Source organism: Panonychus citri, unplaced genomic scaffold (genome assembly GCF_014898815.1).
Source record: "Panonychus citri isolate SS breed McGregor unplaced genomic scaffold, ASM1489881v1 Contig00077, whole genome shotgun sequence".
Taxonomy (NCBI): Eukaryota; Metazoa; Arthropoda; class Arachnida; order Trombidiformes; family Tetranychidae; genus Panonychus; species Panonychus citri.
In genome coordinates, this window is record NW_026515482.1 from 36061 (window position 1) to 49932 (window position 13872).

At 31.4% G+C, this 13872-nt stretch overlaps 4 protein-coding genes across 4 annotated transcripts; 2 read left to right on the forward strand and 2 right to left on the reverse strand.

Moving 5' to 3' along the window:
• The first annotated feature begins 341 nt into the window (after positions 1-341).
• Positions 342-2432, forward strand: LOC128386967 (uncharacterized). The gene is made up of 2 exons (XM_053346094.1): positions 342-1483; positions 1558-2432. The coding sequence occupies exons 1-2, from the start codon at positions 456-458 to the stop codon at positions 2024-2026; spliced, it is 1497 nt and encodes a 498-aa protein (XP_053202069.1). The 5' UTR covers positions 342-455; the 3' UTR covers positions 2027-2432.
• A 341-nt stretch (positions 2433-2773) lies between these two features.
• LOC128386968 (protein white-like) lies at positions 2774-6009 on the reverse strand. The gene is made up of 4 exons (XM_053346095.1): positions 5405-6009; positions 5081-5090; positions 3465-3501; positions 2774-3269 (listed from the first exon to the last, which is right to left on the reverse strand). The coding sequence occupies exons 1-4, from the start codon at positions 5518-5520 to the stop codon at positions 2992-2994; spliced, it is 441 nt and encodes a 146-aa protein (XP_053202070.1). The 5' UTR covers positions 5521-6009; the 3' UTR covers positions 2774-2991.
• A 2452-nt stretch (positions 6010-8461) lies between these two features.
• Positions 8462-11168, reverse strand: LOC128386969 (protein white-like). The gene is made up of 5 exons (XM_053346096.1): positions 11163-11168; positions 11024-11080; positions 10857-10961; positions 8915-9002; positions 8462-8718 (listed from the first exon to the last, which is right to left on the reverse strand). Exons 1-5 carry the CDS (start codon positions 11166-11168, stop codon positions 8462-8464), a joined length of 513 nt encoding a protein of 170 aa, XP_053202071.1.
• A 174-nt stretch (positions 11169-11342) lies between these two features.
• Positions 11343-13203, forward strand: LOC128386970 (uncharacterized). Its single transcript, XM_053346097.1, has 2 exons — positions 11343-12367; positions 12443-13203. The coding sequence occupies exons 1-2, from the start codon at positions 11343-11345 to the stop codon at positions 13050-13052; spliced, it is 1635 nt and encodes a 544-aa protein (XP_053202072.1). The 3' UTR covers positions 13053-13203.
• Positions 13204-13872: the final 669 nt, after the last annotated feature.

A 13872-nucleotide genomic window follows, 5' to 3' on the forward strand; every position in this document is an offset into this window, starting at 1 on the left:
ATCGGGCGATAAGTCAATGAAAATCGCGATTTTTAACGATATTTTAGCAATATTTACCAATACTAGTATTAGTAATATTATCGATATTCTGTGTTACAATACTTTTAATATCGATAAATACTTTAAGCAAGTATTGCGAAACTCTATAACTCATCACTTAGCTTTTCATTAATTGATTTCACTTTAAATTGAACACAAGTCTAATTGTTTATTGTATTGTCTTGAATTTCATCATCACAACGCTAATTTTTTTCGACTAAAATTTTGTGATGAAAATATCGACGTAAGAGCTGTCAACTGCTCTCTCTCTCTTCTCTCTCTCTCTCTCTCTCTTGGAGAAAACCTAGTCGTCATCATTTTCTTTTGTCTTTCTTGTCTATAAAAAGTTTAATTCTTTTCTATAACGGTTCAGTTAAACATTAATTTCTTTCAAGTGATCATTAAACTGCCTCAAGATGGAAGATCAATTTATCCTTTTAGAAAATGATTATGTTACTATTGTGAATAGAGAAAAATCTTACAAAATTTCTAAACAAAAGTTATCGTCGATTCCTTACTTTGTGAAATTATTTGCCGATTCTAATTGTGACACAACCAAAATAGAACTTGATCTTGATGAAAGTTCATTTGATAATATTATCGAGTTTATTCTGGATGGTCATTTATCGATTTCCATTGAAAATGCCTTATCAATGATGGAAACTGCTGATTACCTCGGACTGGGCGAAATCAAACAGAAGTATCTTGATTTCTACCAATCGAATTTCAACATCAAACTATTGGAAGAGTTCTTGGTTTTTATGATAAACGTGAATCCTGAAATGTTTACTGAAGAAAAGCTCAATTCATTTATTGCGAAATTTTTCCTTCCAATTACTCACACGAGCATTTCTAAAATTTCAGTCGCTCTATTGGAACGAATTTTGAAGTTGAATTTGGTTGTTTTCGAGTTTCAAATATATGAAGCCATTAAGCGATGGAGCTTTTTCAATAAAAAGGCTCGAATACAATATCTACCTCAACTCATGAAATTCATCAATTTTTGTCGTTTGAATGATGTAGAGATTCAAAGTGTCGCCTCGATGCTTACAACTTCTGGATTCACTCTCAACGCTCCACAGTCGAAGAAGAAATCTCCCCGTGCCTGTCTTCCCGAATTCTGCCAATCTGATTGCATAATTAATCGACATTATGATAAGTCGTTGGTTGCAATCTATGAACTGGGTAAAGATAAAATTAACATTCGACGTTTATCAAGATCAAATGTTTGGACTAAATATGGTCAATTCACTCGCGATGAGACAATTTCTTCTTCTTTAATTGAGGCTGATCATATTATCGATATAATCTATGATTCTGGAAGAAAAGGTATTCGGGTTGATTTGATTTCAAAGAAATTCAAATATCTCAAAATGTTTGGTGATGACAATTCTTATTATGGTCAAGTTTACAAGTATTTCGCTCATGATATTTGTTGCAATCAGTAAGTATTGATGCATATTGATAACATAATACATGTATGTATTACTAAATACTCTTTATCTTTTGCATTCTCAGTACTTACGTAAAAATCAGTGACTCGCTAAGTGGATCTAATATTTGCAAAAATTTGAACATCAAACGTTTGGAAGCCATTTTTCTCGGTGAGCACTTGGAGGCAATTTGTAATGGAACTGGAAATGACGTTGACTCTACTAGAACTGATGATGGATGGGACGATTGGTGCATTGAATCTCGTCGTTCTAAGGAGTCGCATGAGCTGGTGAATGCTCCCTGTTATTGCCCGTCTCTTGATTATCGAAAATTGTCTTCTTGTGAATCCCAAAGATCCGCTAGAACTCGGTCCTGTTTGTTATCGAAACCAGATATGTATTCAAGTTCGCAAAAGTTCTTGTACTTTTTGACGAAAGTTGATTTCCGTCGACAACGTGAGTGGATATGGAAGTGGCACAAATGGTGCATCAATAGTACTCGACTTCTCGTTCCTAAAAGATTTTATCGGAAGCGATTCTCTGAATCATATTGAGATGATTTGTCATAACAATTCGGTTCTTATTTGTAACAAGGAAACGAAAATGATTTATTCTTATAGCGATGATACAGATTATTGGCAATTGATGTCTAAAATTGAATCTCAAGAAAAGATGATCGCAATTGCATCGATTTGTTTACCAATTGATTTTGAAAAATAACTGATCGATTTGAAACATTGATGTTTAATCACTTAAAACAATTAAGTTTGATTGAGCTTTTCTTAATTTACGTGATAATTTTCACTTTCATATTCCATTATTGTTTCTTAATTTCAATTCATTCGCAATTATGAACCTTAAAACAGAAAAGATTAGCTTTGATCAATAATTAAAAATTTCCACAATCTCATGCAAACAAATTGTTTGATCAGTTTTCAATTAATCCGATCTTCATTTGGTGATTGTTCCTCATTTAATAAATGACGAAATGTCTTTGTTTTATTACTAATTTGATTATTAATTTGCTTATTTTTCGATTTGGTGATGAATTAGTCATCACATGAAGCTTTTAATTTTTTAATTCGTAACCGACTTTCAATGTATTAGTCATATCACATTACAAGTTTGTTGGATAATATCACTAATTAATATCTTTGGACCGAATGATATAGTCGTTCAAATTGACCATTTTCTTTTGACAATTAAAAGCTTAACTCTTTTTAAGGAAACCGTTAACGAGTTTTTATTAGTGATCAGAGATTAATAATGTACATCAATTAAATGATACGAAATGTTGTTAATGGATTCATTCGGGATGGTCTTATTTATGAGGTATTGAATTCGAGTTCTCATCAACATCGCTTAGGTATTTTAACTCATCTCAAGGTATCTTCATTACCACAGTTCATTAACATGGAACAAATTTCAAATTAGAAAACCGGAAAAGTATGTGATTATTGTGCTGATATAAACAGCATCATCAAAAGATTAACCGAGTCAGATTTAGGATGATAATGAGTTACATTCGATATCCTTTAATTTTAAACGAAAAAATCGGGTGGATTATAATTAGATGGACAGACTTGACCATTTGATGAGAAAAATCAATCGCTTGACCAGAGGTACCAAAAAATGCAAGTCGACCATCAGCAATAAGCATAATTTTATCAAACAATTTAAATATTTCGGACGAAGGCTGATGAATGGTACAAATGATAGTTCGTTGCTCGGACGCCAATGACTTTAGAACTGAAATTACACTCAGAGCCATGAATGAATCGATGGATCCATGATAATCTGATGCCAAGAAAAAGCAAATTGATCATTCACAAGACTAATTAGACTTTGATTAGTGTCATTGACAATGACATTAATTAAATTTTGACCCATCAATACATTGAGTAAAGTTGTTTTACCAAAACAATTGAAGAAAAAATTTGTTAATAATGGAACAAAAAAAAGCAACCAGATCAACTAAATATACTGAATTACCTGCCTCTGATGGACCAAGAATAGCCAATAAATTACCCTATTCAACATAACCAGACAACATAACAATTAAGGTAAGAAAATTGATACATTGCTTCTAAAATCTAATTAATCGCAATTCTTCATACAATTGACACAAATCATCAGAAATCCATGTGAATATCCATATGAATTCAATCAGAACATCAATCTATGGAGCAGGTAAAAGTTGATGAGTTAAATAATGAGCGTCGCTCATTGAGCGATGTTTAAATTTTGGAGGACAATTTGCGGGCTTGATTATAATTCTTACTGATATTTTGATTCCTAAAATATCTATTCATATCCAAGTTCTGATTTTATTGCTAATAATCTCTACATTTACTGTATGTTCAATACAGATATTGAATGTTTAATTTTCTCAATTTCAAAGCCGCGCTTCTATTTAGTAGATGACGAAAGTAGTGACACCATTTTCTTCTTATCTAAAAAAATGAAAGAGTTAACTTTTCAGCAGTTACTGTTCGGTTTTAACGAGTGAACATCGAATCAAATCGCTTCAAGATGGAAGATCAATTTATCCTTTTGAGAATAATAATGTTACGATTGTGAATAGAAAAAAATCTTACGAAATTTCTAAACAAAAGTTATCATCGATTCCTTATTTTTTAAAACTATTTTCCGATTCTAATTGTGACAAAACCAAAATAGAACTTGATCTTGATGAAATTTCATTCGATAATATTATCGAGTTTATTTTGGATGGTCATCTATCGATTTCCATTGAAAGTGTCTTTTTAATGATGGAAACTGCTGATTACCTTGGAATGGGCGAAATTAAACAGAAATATTATGATTTCTACCAATCGAATTTCAACATCAAACTATTGGAAAAGTTTTAGATTTATATGAGAATCATAAATGTCTTGAAAAGATACATGAAGAGAAGATTAATTCTTTTATTAGGAAGTATTTCTTTCCAATCTCTCATACAAAATCATATCTACAATTTTCAGTTGCTCTATTGGAACGCTTATTCAAAATGAATTTGGTTGTTTCTTCGGAGTTGCAGATGTTCGAAGCTATTGTTCGATGGTGCGCAGTTAATGAAACTCGAAAACAATATCTCCATCAACTCATGAAGTTCATAAATTTTTGTCGTATGAATGATGAAGAGATTCTATATTGCGTATCAATATTTAGGAAAGTTGGAATCGTTTCTGATCTTCCATACGGAAAGAAGCCTCGTGCTTATCTACCAGAATGCTGCCAATCTGATTGTATGATTAATCGACATTATGATAAGACGTTGGTTGCAATCTATGAACTGGGTGAAGATAAAATTAATATTCGACGTTTATCTAGATCGAACCTCTGGACTAAATATGGCCAATTCACTCGAGATGAGACAATGTCCACTTCTCTGATTGAGGCTGATCATATCGTTGATATAATTTATGATTCCGGAAGAAAAGGTATTCGAGTTGATTTGATTTCAAAGAAATTCAAATTTCTTCAAATGTTTGGTGATGATGATTCTTATTATGGTCAAGCTTACAAATATTTCGTTCATGATATCCGTGCAAATTAGTAAGTATTAATTCTTAACGATTTTATGATCTAAATACTTTCTATCTTACATTAGTGGCACTTTTGTAAAGATCAATAACCTGGGAACATTTCGCATGACAATTGATTGAGTAAACAAAGTGCGGAAAATTAGTAATTGTCAACAAGAGAGGAGTCGATTGTTTAGATTTTGTTTATCAAAGTTTAGAGGATAAATTTACATGTAGATTGAAATGAGTGAAATTCCAATTACAATAACCAGATAGATAGTCAATCCGATTAACATTGAATCAGATTTGAGATTTATGTCAAAAAAAATGTATCAATTGTTTTTTATCAGCAAAGAAATGATAACATGAGATGGACCAATTGATGACCAAACCAAAAATTAGAGCTTATGAATATGAAATCGCTCGGACGCCAACGACTTTAGAACCGAAATTACACTCAGAGCCATGAATGAATTGATTCCCGAAGTTGGTTCATCACAGAAGAGTATCGGTGGATCCATAATAATCTGATGCCAAGAACAAGCAAATTAATCACTCACAAAACTAATTAAAAATTGATTAGTAAATTCACCTCTGTAGCAATAGAAAGCCTCTTCCTCTCTCCCCCTGATAACTGTTGACCAGTTTTCTCAGAAATTTAGGTCGAAATCAATGAGATCACAAGCAATTCGAATTATCTAAGATAATTTATCTTAATTTTAAATTCGCGCTTCCATCTGGCAGATGACGAAATGTATTAAGTCCTACCGAGTTTGGAAAGAAAACCTAATGAACATAATTTTCAAAATTAAATTTTGTTTTCTCTTTCTTGTCTATAAAAAGCGTAATTCTTTTCTAAAACGGTCCAGTTAAACATTAATTTCTTTCAAGTGATCATTAAACTGCCTCAAGATGGAAGATCAATTTATCCTTTTAGAAAATAATAATGTTACTATTGTGAATAGAGAAAAATCTTACAAAATTTCTAAACAAAAGTTATCGTCGATTCCTTACTTTGTGAAATTATTTGCCGATTCTAATTGTGACACAACCAAAATAGAACTTGATCTTGATGAAAGTTCATTTGATAATATTATCGAGTTTATTCTGGATGGTCATTTATCGATTTCCATTGAAAATGCCTTATCAATGATGGAAACTGCTGATTACCTCGGACTGGGCGAAATCAAACAGAAGTATCTTGATTTCTACCAATCGAATTTCAACATCAAACTATTGGAAGAGTTCTTGGATTTTTATGATAAACGTGAATCCTGAAATGTTTACTGAAGAAAAGCTCAATTCATTTATTGCGAAATTTTTCCTTCCAATTACTCGCACACGAGCATTTCTAAAATTTCCAGTCGCTCTATTGGAACGAATTTTGAAGTTGAATTTGGTTGTTTCTTTCGAGTTTCAAATATGAAGCCATTAAGCGATGGAGCTTTTTCAATAAAAAGGCTCGAATACAATATCTACCTCAACTCATGAAATTCATCAATTTTTGTCGTTTGAATGATGTAGAGATTCAAAGTGTCGCCTCGATGCTTACAACTTCTGGATTCACTCTCAACGCTCCACAGTCGAAGAAGATCTCCCCGTGCCTGTCTTCCCGAATTCTGCCAGATTGCATAATTAATCGACATTATGATAAGTCGTTGGTTGCAATCTATGAACTGGGTAAAGATAAAATTAACATTCGACGTTTATCAAGATCAAATGTTTGGACTAAATATGGTCAATTCACTCGCGATGAGACAATTTCTTCTTCTTTAATTGAGGCTGATCATATTATCGATATAATCTATGATTCTGGAAGAAAAGGTATTCGGGTTGATTTGATTTCAAAGAAATTCAAATATCTCAAAATGTTTGGTGATGACAATTCTTATTATGGTCAAGTTTACAAGTATTTCGCTCATGATATTTGTTGCAATCAGTAAGTATTGATGCATATTGATAACATAATACATGTATGTATTACTAAATACTCTTTATCTTTTGCATTCTCAGTACTTACGTAAAAATCAGTGACTCGCTAAGTGGATCTAATATTTGCAAAAATTTGAACATCAAACGTTTGGAAGCCATTTTTCTCGGTGAGCACAGGCAATTTGTAATGGAACTGGAAATGACGTTGACTCTACTAGAACTGATGATGATGGGACGATTGGTGCATTGAATCTCGTCGTTCTAAGGTCGCATGAGCTGGTGCTCCTGTTACCGTCTCTTGATTATCGAAAATTGTCTTCTTGTGAATCCCAAAGATCCGCTAGAACTCGGTCCTGTTTGTTATCGAAACCAGATATGTATTCAAGTTCGCAAAAGTTCTTGTACTTTTTGACGAAAGTTGATTTCCGTCGACAACGTGTGAGTGGATATGGAAGTGGCACAAATGGTGCATCAATAGTACTCGACCACTCGTTTTTAAAAGGTTTTATCGGAAGCGATTCTCTGAATCATATTGAGATGATTTGTCATAACAATTCGGTTCTTATTTGTAACAAGGAAACGAAAATGATTTATTCTTATATCGATGATACAGATTATTGGCAATTGATGTCTAAAATTGAATCTCAAGAAAAGATGATCGCAATTGCATCGATTTGTGTACCAATTGATTTTGAAAATTAACTGATCGATTTAAAATATTGATGTTTAATCACTTAAAACAATTAAGTTTGATTGAGCTTTTCTTAATTTACGTGATAATTTTCACTTTCATATTCCATTTTTGTTTCTTAATTTCAATTCATTCGCAATTATGAACCTTAAAACAGAAAAGATTAGCTTTGATCAATAATTAAAAATTTCCACAGTCTCATGCAAACAAATTGTTTGATCAGTTTTCAATTAATACGATCTTCATTTGGTGATTGTTCCTCATTTAATAAATGACGAAATGTCTTTGTTTTATTACTAATTTGATTATTAATTTGCTTATTTTTCGATTTGGTGATGAATTAGTCATCACATGAAGCTTTTAATTTTTCAATTCGTAACCGACTTTCAATGTATTAGTCATATCACATTACAAGTTTGTTGGATAATATCACTAATTAATATCTTTGGACCGAATGATATAGTCGTTCAAATTGACCATTTTCTTTTGACAATTAAAAGCTTAACTCTTTGTAAGGAAATCGTTAACGAGTTTTTATTAGTGATCAGAGATTAATAATGTACATCAATTAAATGATACGAAATGTTGTTAATGGATTCATTTGGGATGGTCTTATTTATGAGGTATTGAATTCGAGTTCTCATCAACATCGCTTAGGTATTTTAACTCATCTCAAGGTATCTTCATTACCTTAGTTCATTAACATGGAACAAATTTCAAATTAGAAAACCGGAAAAGTATGTGATTATTGTAATAGCTATTACTCTTTGTATAAACAGCAAAAGATTAACCGAGTCAGATTTAGGATGATAATGAATTACATTCGATATCCTTTAATTTTAAACGAAAAAAATCGGGTGGATTAAATTAGATGGACAGACTTGACCATTTGATGAGAAAAAATCAATCGCTTGACCAGAGGTACCAAAAAATGCAAGTCGACCATCAGCAATAAGCATAATTTTATCAAACAATTTAAATATTTCGGACGAAGGCTGATGAATGGTACAAATGATAGTTCGTTGCTCGGACGCCAATGACTTTAGAACTGAAATTACACTCAGAGCCATGAATGAATCGATGGATCCATGATAATCTGATGCCAAGAAAAAGCAAATTGGTCATTCACAAAACTAATTAGACTTTGATAAGTGTCATTGACAATGACATTAATTAAATTTTGACCAGTCAATACATTGAGTAAAGTTGTTGTACCAAAACAATTGAAGAAACAATTTGTTAATAATGGAACAAAAAATAAACCAGATCAGCTTATAAATATACTGAATTACCTGCTCCTGATGGACCAAGAATAGCCAATAAATTACCCAATTCAACATAACAATTAAGGTAAGAAAATTGATACATTGCTTCTAAAATCTAATTAATCGCAATTCTTCATACAATTGACACAAATCATCAGAAATTCATGTGAATATCCATATGAATTTAACCAGAACATCAATCTATGGAGCAGGTAAAAGTTGATGAGTTAAATAATGAGCGTCGCTCATTGATATGTTTAAATTTTGGAGGACAATTTGCGGGCTTGATTATAATTCACTGATATTTTGATTCCTAAAATATCTATTCATATCAAGTTCTGATTTTATTGCTAATAATCTCTACATTTACTGTATGTTCAATACAGATATTGAATGTTTAATTTTCTCAATTTCAAAGCCGCTTCTATTTAGTAGATGACGAAAGTAGTGACACCATTTTCTTCTTATCTAAAAAATGAAAGAGTTAACTTTTCAGCAGTTACTGTTCGGTTTTAACGAGTGAACATCGAATCAAATCGCTTCAAGATGGAAGATCAATTTATCCTTTTGAGAATAATAATGTTACGATTGTGAATAGAAAAAAATCTTACGAAATTTCTAAACAAAAGTTATCATCGATTCCTTATTTTTTAAAACTATTTTCCGATTCTAATTGTGACAAAACCAAAATAGAACTTGATCTTGATGAAATTTCATTCGATAATATTATCGAGTTTATTTTGGATGGTCATCTATCGATTTCCATTGAAAGTGTCTTTTTAATGATGGAAACTGCTGATTACCTTGGAATGGGCGAAATTAAACAGAAATATTATGATTTCTACCAATCGAATTTCAACATCAAACTATTGGAAAAGTTTTAGATTTATATGAGAATCATAAATGTCTTGAAAAGATACATGAAGAGATTAATTCTTTTATTAGGAAGTATTTCTTTCAATCTCATACAAAATCATATCTACAATTTTCAGTTGCTCTATTGGAACGCTTATTCAAAATGAATTTGGTTGTTTCTTCGGGTTGCAGATGTTCCTATTGTTCGATGGTGCGCAGTTAATGAAACTCGAAAACAATATCTACCTCAACTCATGAGGTTCATAAATTTTTGTCGTATGAATGATGAAGAGATTCTATCTTGCGTATCAATATTTAAGAAAGTTGGAATCGTTTCTAATCTTCCATACGGAAAGAAGCCTCGTGATTATCTACCAGAATTCTGCCAATCTGATTGTATGATTAATCGACATTATGATAAGTCGTTGGTTGCAATCTATGAACTGGGTGAAGATAAAATTAATATTCGACGTTTATCAAGATCGAACCTCTGGACTAAATATGGTCAATTCACTCGAGATGAGACAATGTCCACTTCTCTGATTGAGGCTGATCATATCGTCGATATAATTTATGATTCCGGAAGAAAAGGTATTCGAGTTGATTTGATTTCAAAGAAATTCAAATATCTCAAAATGTTTGGTGATGATGATTCTTATTATGGTCAAGCTTACAAATATTTCGTTCATGATATCCGTGCAAATGAGTAAGTATTAATATATATTAATTCTTAACGATTTTATGATCTAAATACTTTCTATCTTACATTATTAGCACTTATGTAAAGATCAATAACCTGGGAACATTTCATGACAATTGATTGAGTAAACAAAGTGCAGCAAATTAGTAATTGTCAACAAGAGAGGAGTCGATTGTTTAGATTTTGTTTATCAAAGTTTAGAGGATAAATTTACATGTAGATTGAAATGAGTGAAATTCCAATTACAATAACCGGATAGATAGTCAATCCGATTAACATTGAATCAGATTTGAGGTTTATGTCAAAAAAAATGTATCAATTGTTTTTTATCAGCAAAGAAATGATAACATGAGATGGACCAATTGATGACCAAACCAAAAGTTAGAGCTTATGAATATGAAATCGCTCGGACGCCAACGACTTTAGAACCGAAATTACACTCAGAGCCATGAATGAATCGATTCCCGAAGTTGGTTCATCACAGAAGAGTATCGGTGGATCCATGATAATCAGATTAATCTGCCAAGAAAAAGCAAATTAATCACTCACAAAACTAATTAAAAATTGATTAGTGAATTCACCTCTGTAGCAATAGAAAGCCTCTTCCTCTCTCCCCCTGATAACTGTTGACCAGTTTTCTCAGAAATTTAGGTCGAAATCAATGAGATCACAAGCAATTCGAATTATCTAAGATAATTTATCTTAATTTTAAATTCGCGCTTCCATCTGGCAGATGACGAAATGTATTAAGTTTTACCGAGTTTGGAAAGAAAACCTAATGAACATAATTTTCAAAATTAAATTTTTTTTCTCTTTCTTGTCTATAAAAAGCGTAATTCTTTTCTAAAACGGTCCAGTTAAACATCAATTTCTTTCAAGTGATCATTAAACTGCCTCAAGATGGAAGATCAATTTATCCTTTTAGAAAATAATAATGTTACTATTGTGAATAGAGAAAAATCTTACGAAATTTCTAAACAAAAGTTATCGTCGATTCCTTACTTTGTGAAATTATTTTCAGATCCTAATAATTGTGACTTGGCCGAAATAGAACTTGATCTTGATGAAAGTTCATTCGATAATATTGTTGATTTTATCTTAAACAATCATCTATCAATATCAATGGAAAGTGCCTTCTCAATGATAGAAACTGCTGATTATCTCGGAATGTACAATATCAAACAGAAGTATTATGATTGTTTAGAATCAAATTTCAATATCGATCAATTGGAAGAGTTTTTAGATTTTTATGAGAATCGTAAATGCTCTGAAAAGCTCAATTCCTTCATCGCGAAATTTTTCGTTCCAATTTCCAACACAAGAGCATTTCTGAAATTTCCTGTTGCTCTAATTGAACTAATTTTGAAAATGAATTTGGTTGTTTCTTTAGAGTATCAAATAGTTGAAGCTATTGATCGATGGATTAAATTCGATGAAAAGGCTCGAGCACAATATCTTTTGCCTCTTATGGAGTTTATAAATTTGTTTCATTGTAATAATGAGATTCAAACTGTCTGGGAGACTGTCTTGCATTCTGAAATTCAGCATTATATTCCAGGGCTGCAAGAACTTTGTGCTCGTACTTGTACACTAAAACTCTGTCAATCTGATTGTAAAAACAATCGACGATATAATAAGTCATTGGTCTCAATCTATGAGCTTGATAGAGACAAAATTAACATTCGACGTTTATCAAGCTCAAATCTCTGGACTAATTATAGTCAATTCATTCGAGATGAAACAATTTCTTCTTCTTTAATTGAGGCTGATCATATCGTCGATATAATTTATGATTCCGGAAGAAAAGGTATTCGAGTTGATTTGATTGGAAAGAAATTTAAATATCTCAAAATGTTTGGTAATGAAAATTCTTACTATGGTAAAGTGCATAAACATATCACTCATGATATTGAGGATCCTGAATTGTGAGTATTTACTGATTCTTCTTGCTAATGTGATAACATGATCTTTAATATTTTTTATCTTTTTCGCACCCTTAGCGCTTGTGTTAAGATTAACGATTCGACAATGAAATCCAATCTTAAAAAAGAATATTTGAACATTAGACGTTTGGAAGCCATTTCTCTGAATGATCACTTGGACGGAATTTGCTATGGAAATGAAGATTATATTGATTCTATTGGATTGAATAGTTGTCATGATGAGCCTGATGAATATGATGATAATTCAACTGATCAGTATTATTATTGTCGGTCTCTTAATTATCGAAAATTGGCTTTATGTTCTCCAAAAGGACCAGTTCGAACTCGTTCATGTTTATTTATGAAACCAAATGACTATTCAGGTTCTACGAAGTCCTTGTACTTTTTGACCAAACGTGAATTCTGTCGTATGTTTTTTGAGCAAGGATTTCCGGATGACACATATGTACTTGACCATTCGTTTCTGAAAGATTTCATCGGAAGTGGTTCTCTGAATCATATTGAGCTGATTTCTCATAACAATTCGGTTCTTATTTGCAACAAGGAAAAGAAAATGATTTATTCTTATATCGAAGATACTGATCATTGGAAATTTATGTCTAAAATTGAATCTCCTGAAAAGATGGTCACAATTGCATCTATTTGTTGGCCGATTGATTTTGAATAACTGATTGCCAATCAATTTAAACATCGATGTTCAATCATTCGAAACAGATCACCTTGATTGACTTTTCCTAATTTATGTAATAATCTTACCATTATATTTCAATTATCGCTTTTTAATTTCGTTTCAATAAATCAAATAAATCATTGGATTCTTTAACACGTACAAATAATGAACGGAACTCATTTTTTTGTTGACAGTCAAAAGGATTAGGAAGTAATATGAAGGCTCGATCATTTTGCTGATTCTTTCACACCAAAGAGTCTCTCAGTAAACTTTTATTGGAAATAAATTGTTTAGATTGGATCAGATTAATTAGAATCAATTAAAATCTAACCAACAATAGGCTTAACAAATCAATTAACAGATTTAATCGTCGCATAGTTAGAAGTTTCCCTAATCTCATGCAAACAAATTAATTGTTTGATCAGTTTTCAATTAAACTGATCTTCATTTGCTTATTGTTGCTCATTTAATAGATATGACGAAATGTTTTTGTTTTGGTTTCTGATTAGTAGTTAGCTTTTATTTTGATTTGGTGATTAATTAACTATCAATATTTTTTACATGAAACTCTAGACAAATTAAAAATCACCATTTAATGAATTAGTCTCAAAACGAGATTTATTAGATAATTAATATCTTTGGACCTGTTGATTAAGTCAAACATCCATTTCTTCACATTTATGTAAATTACAATCAAATTTCTTGAGTTTGAAAAGGAAACCAAGTAGAAACCATTAAATTGAGTCCATTTTCTTTGTCTACTAAAAGTTAAACTCTTTTATGAAAACCGTTAGTTTTTATTAATGATAATTAGAGA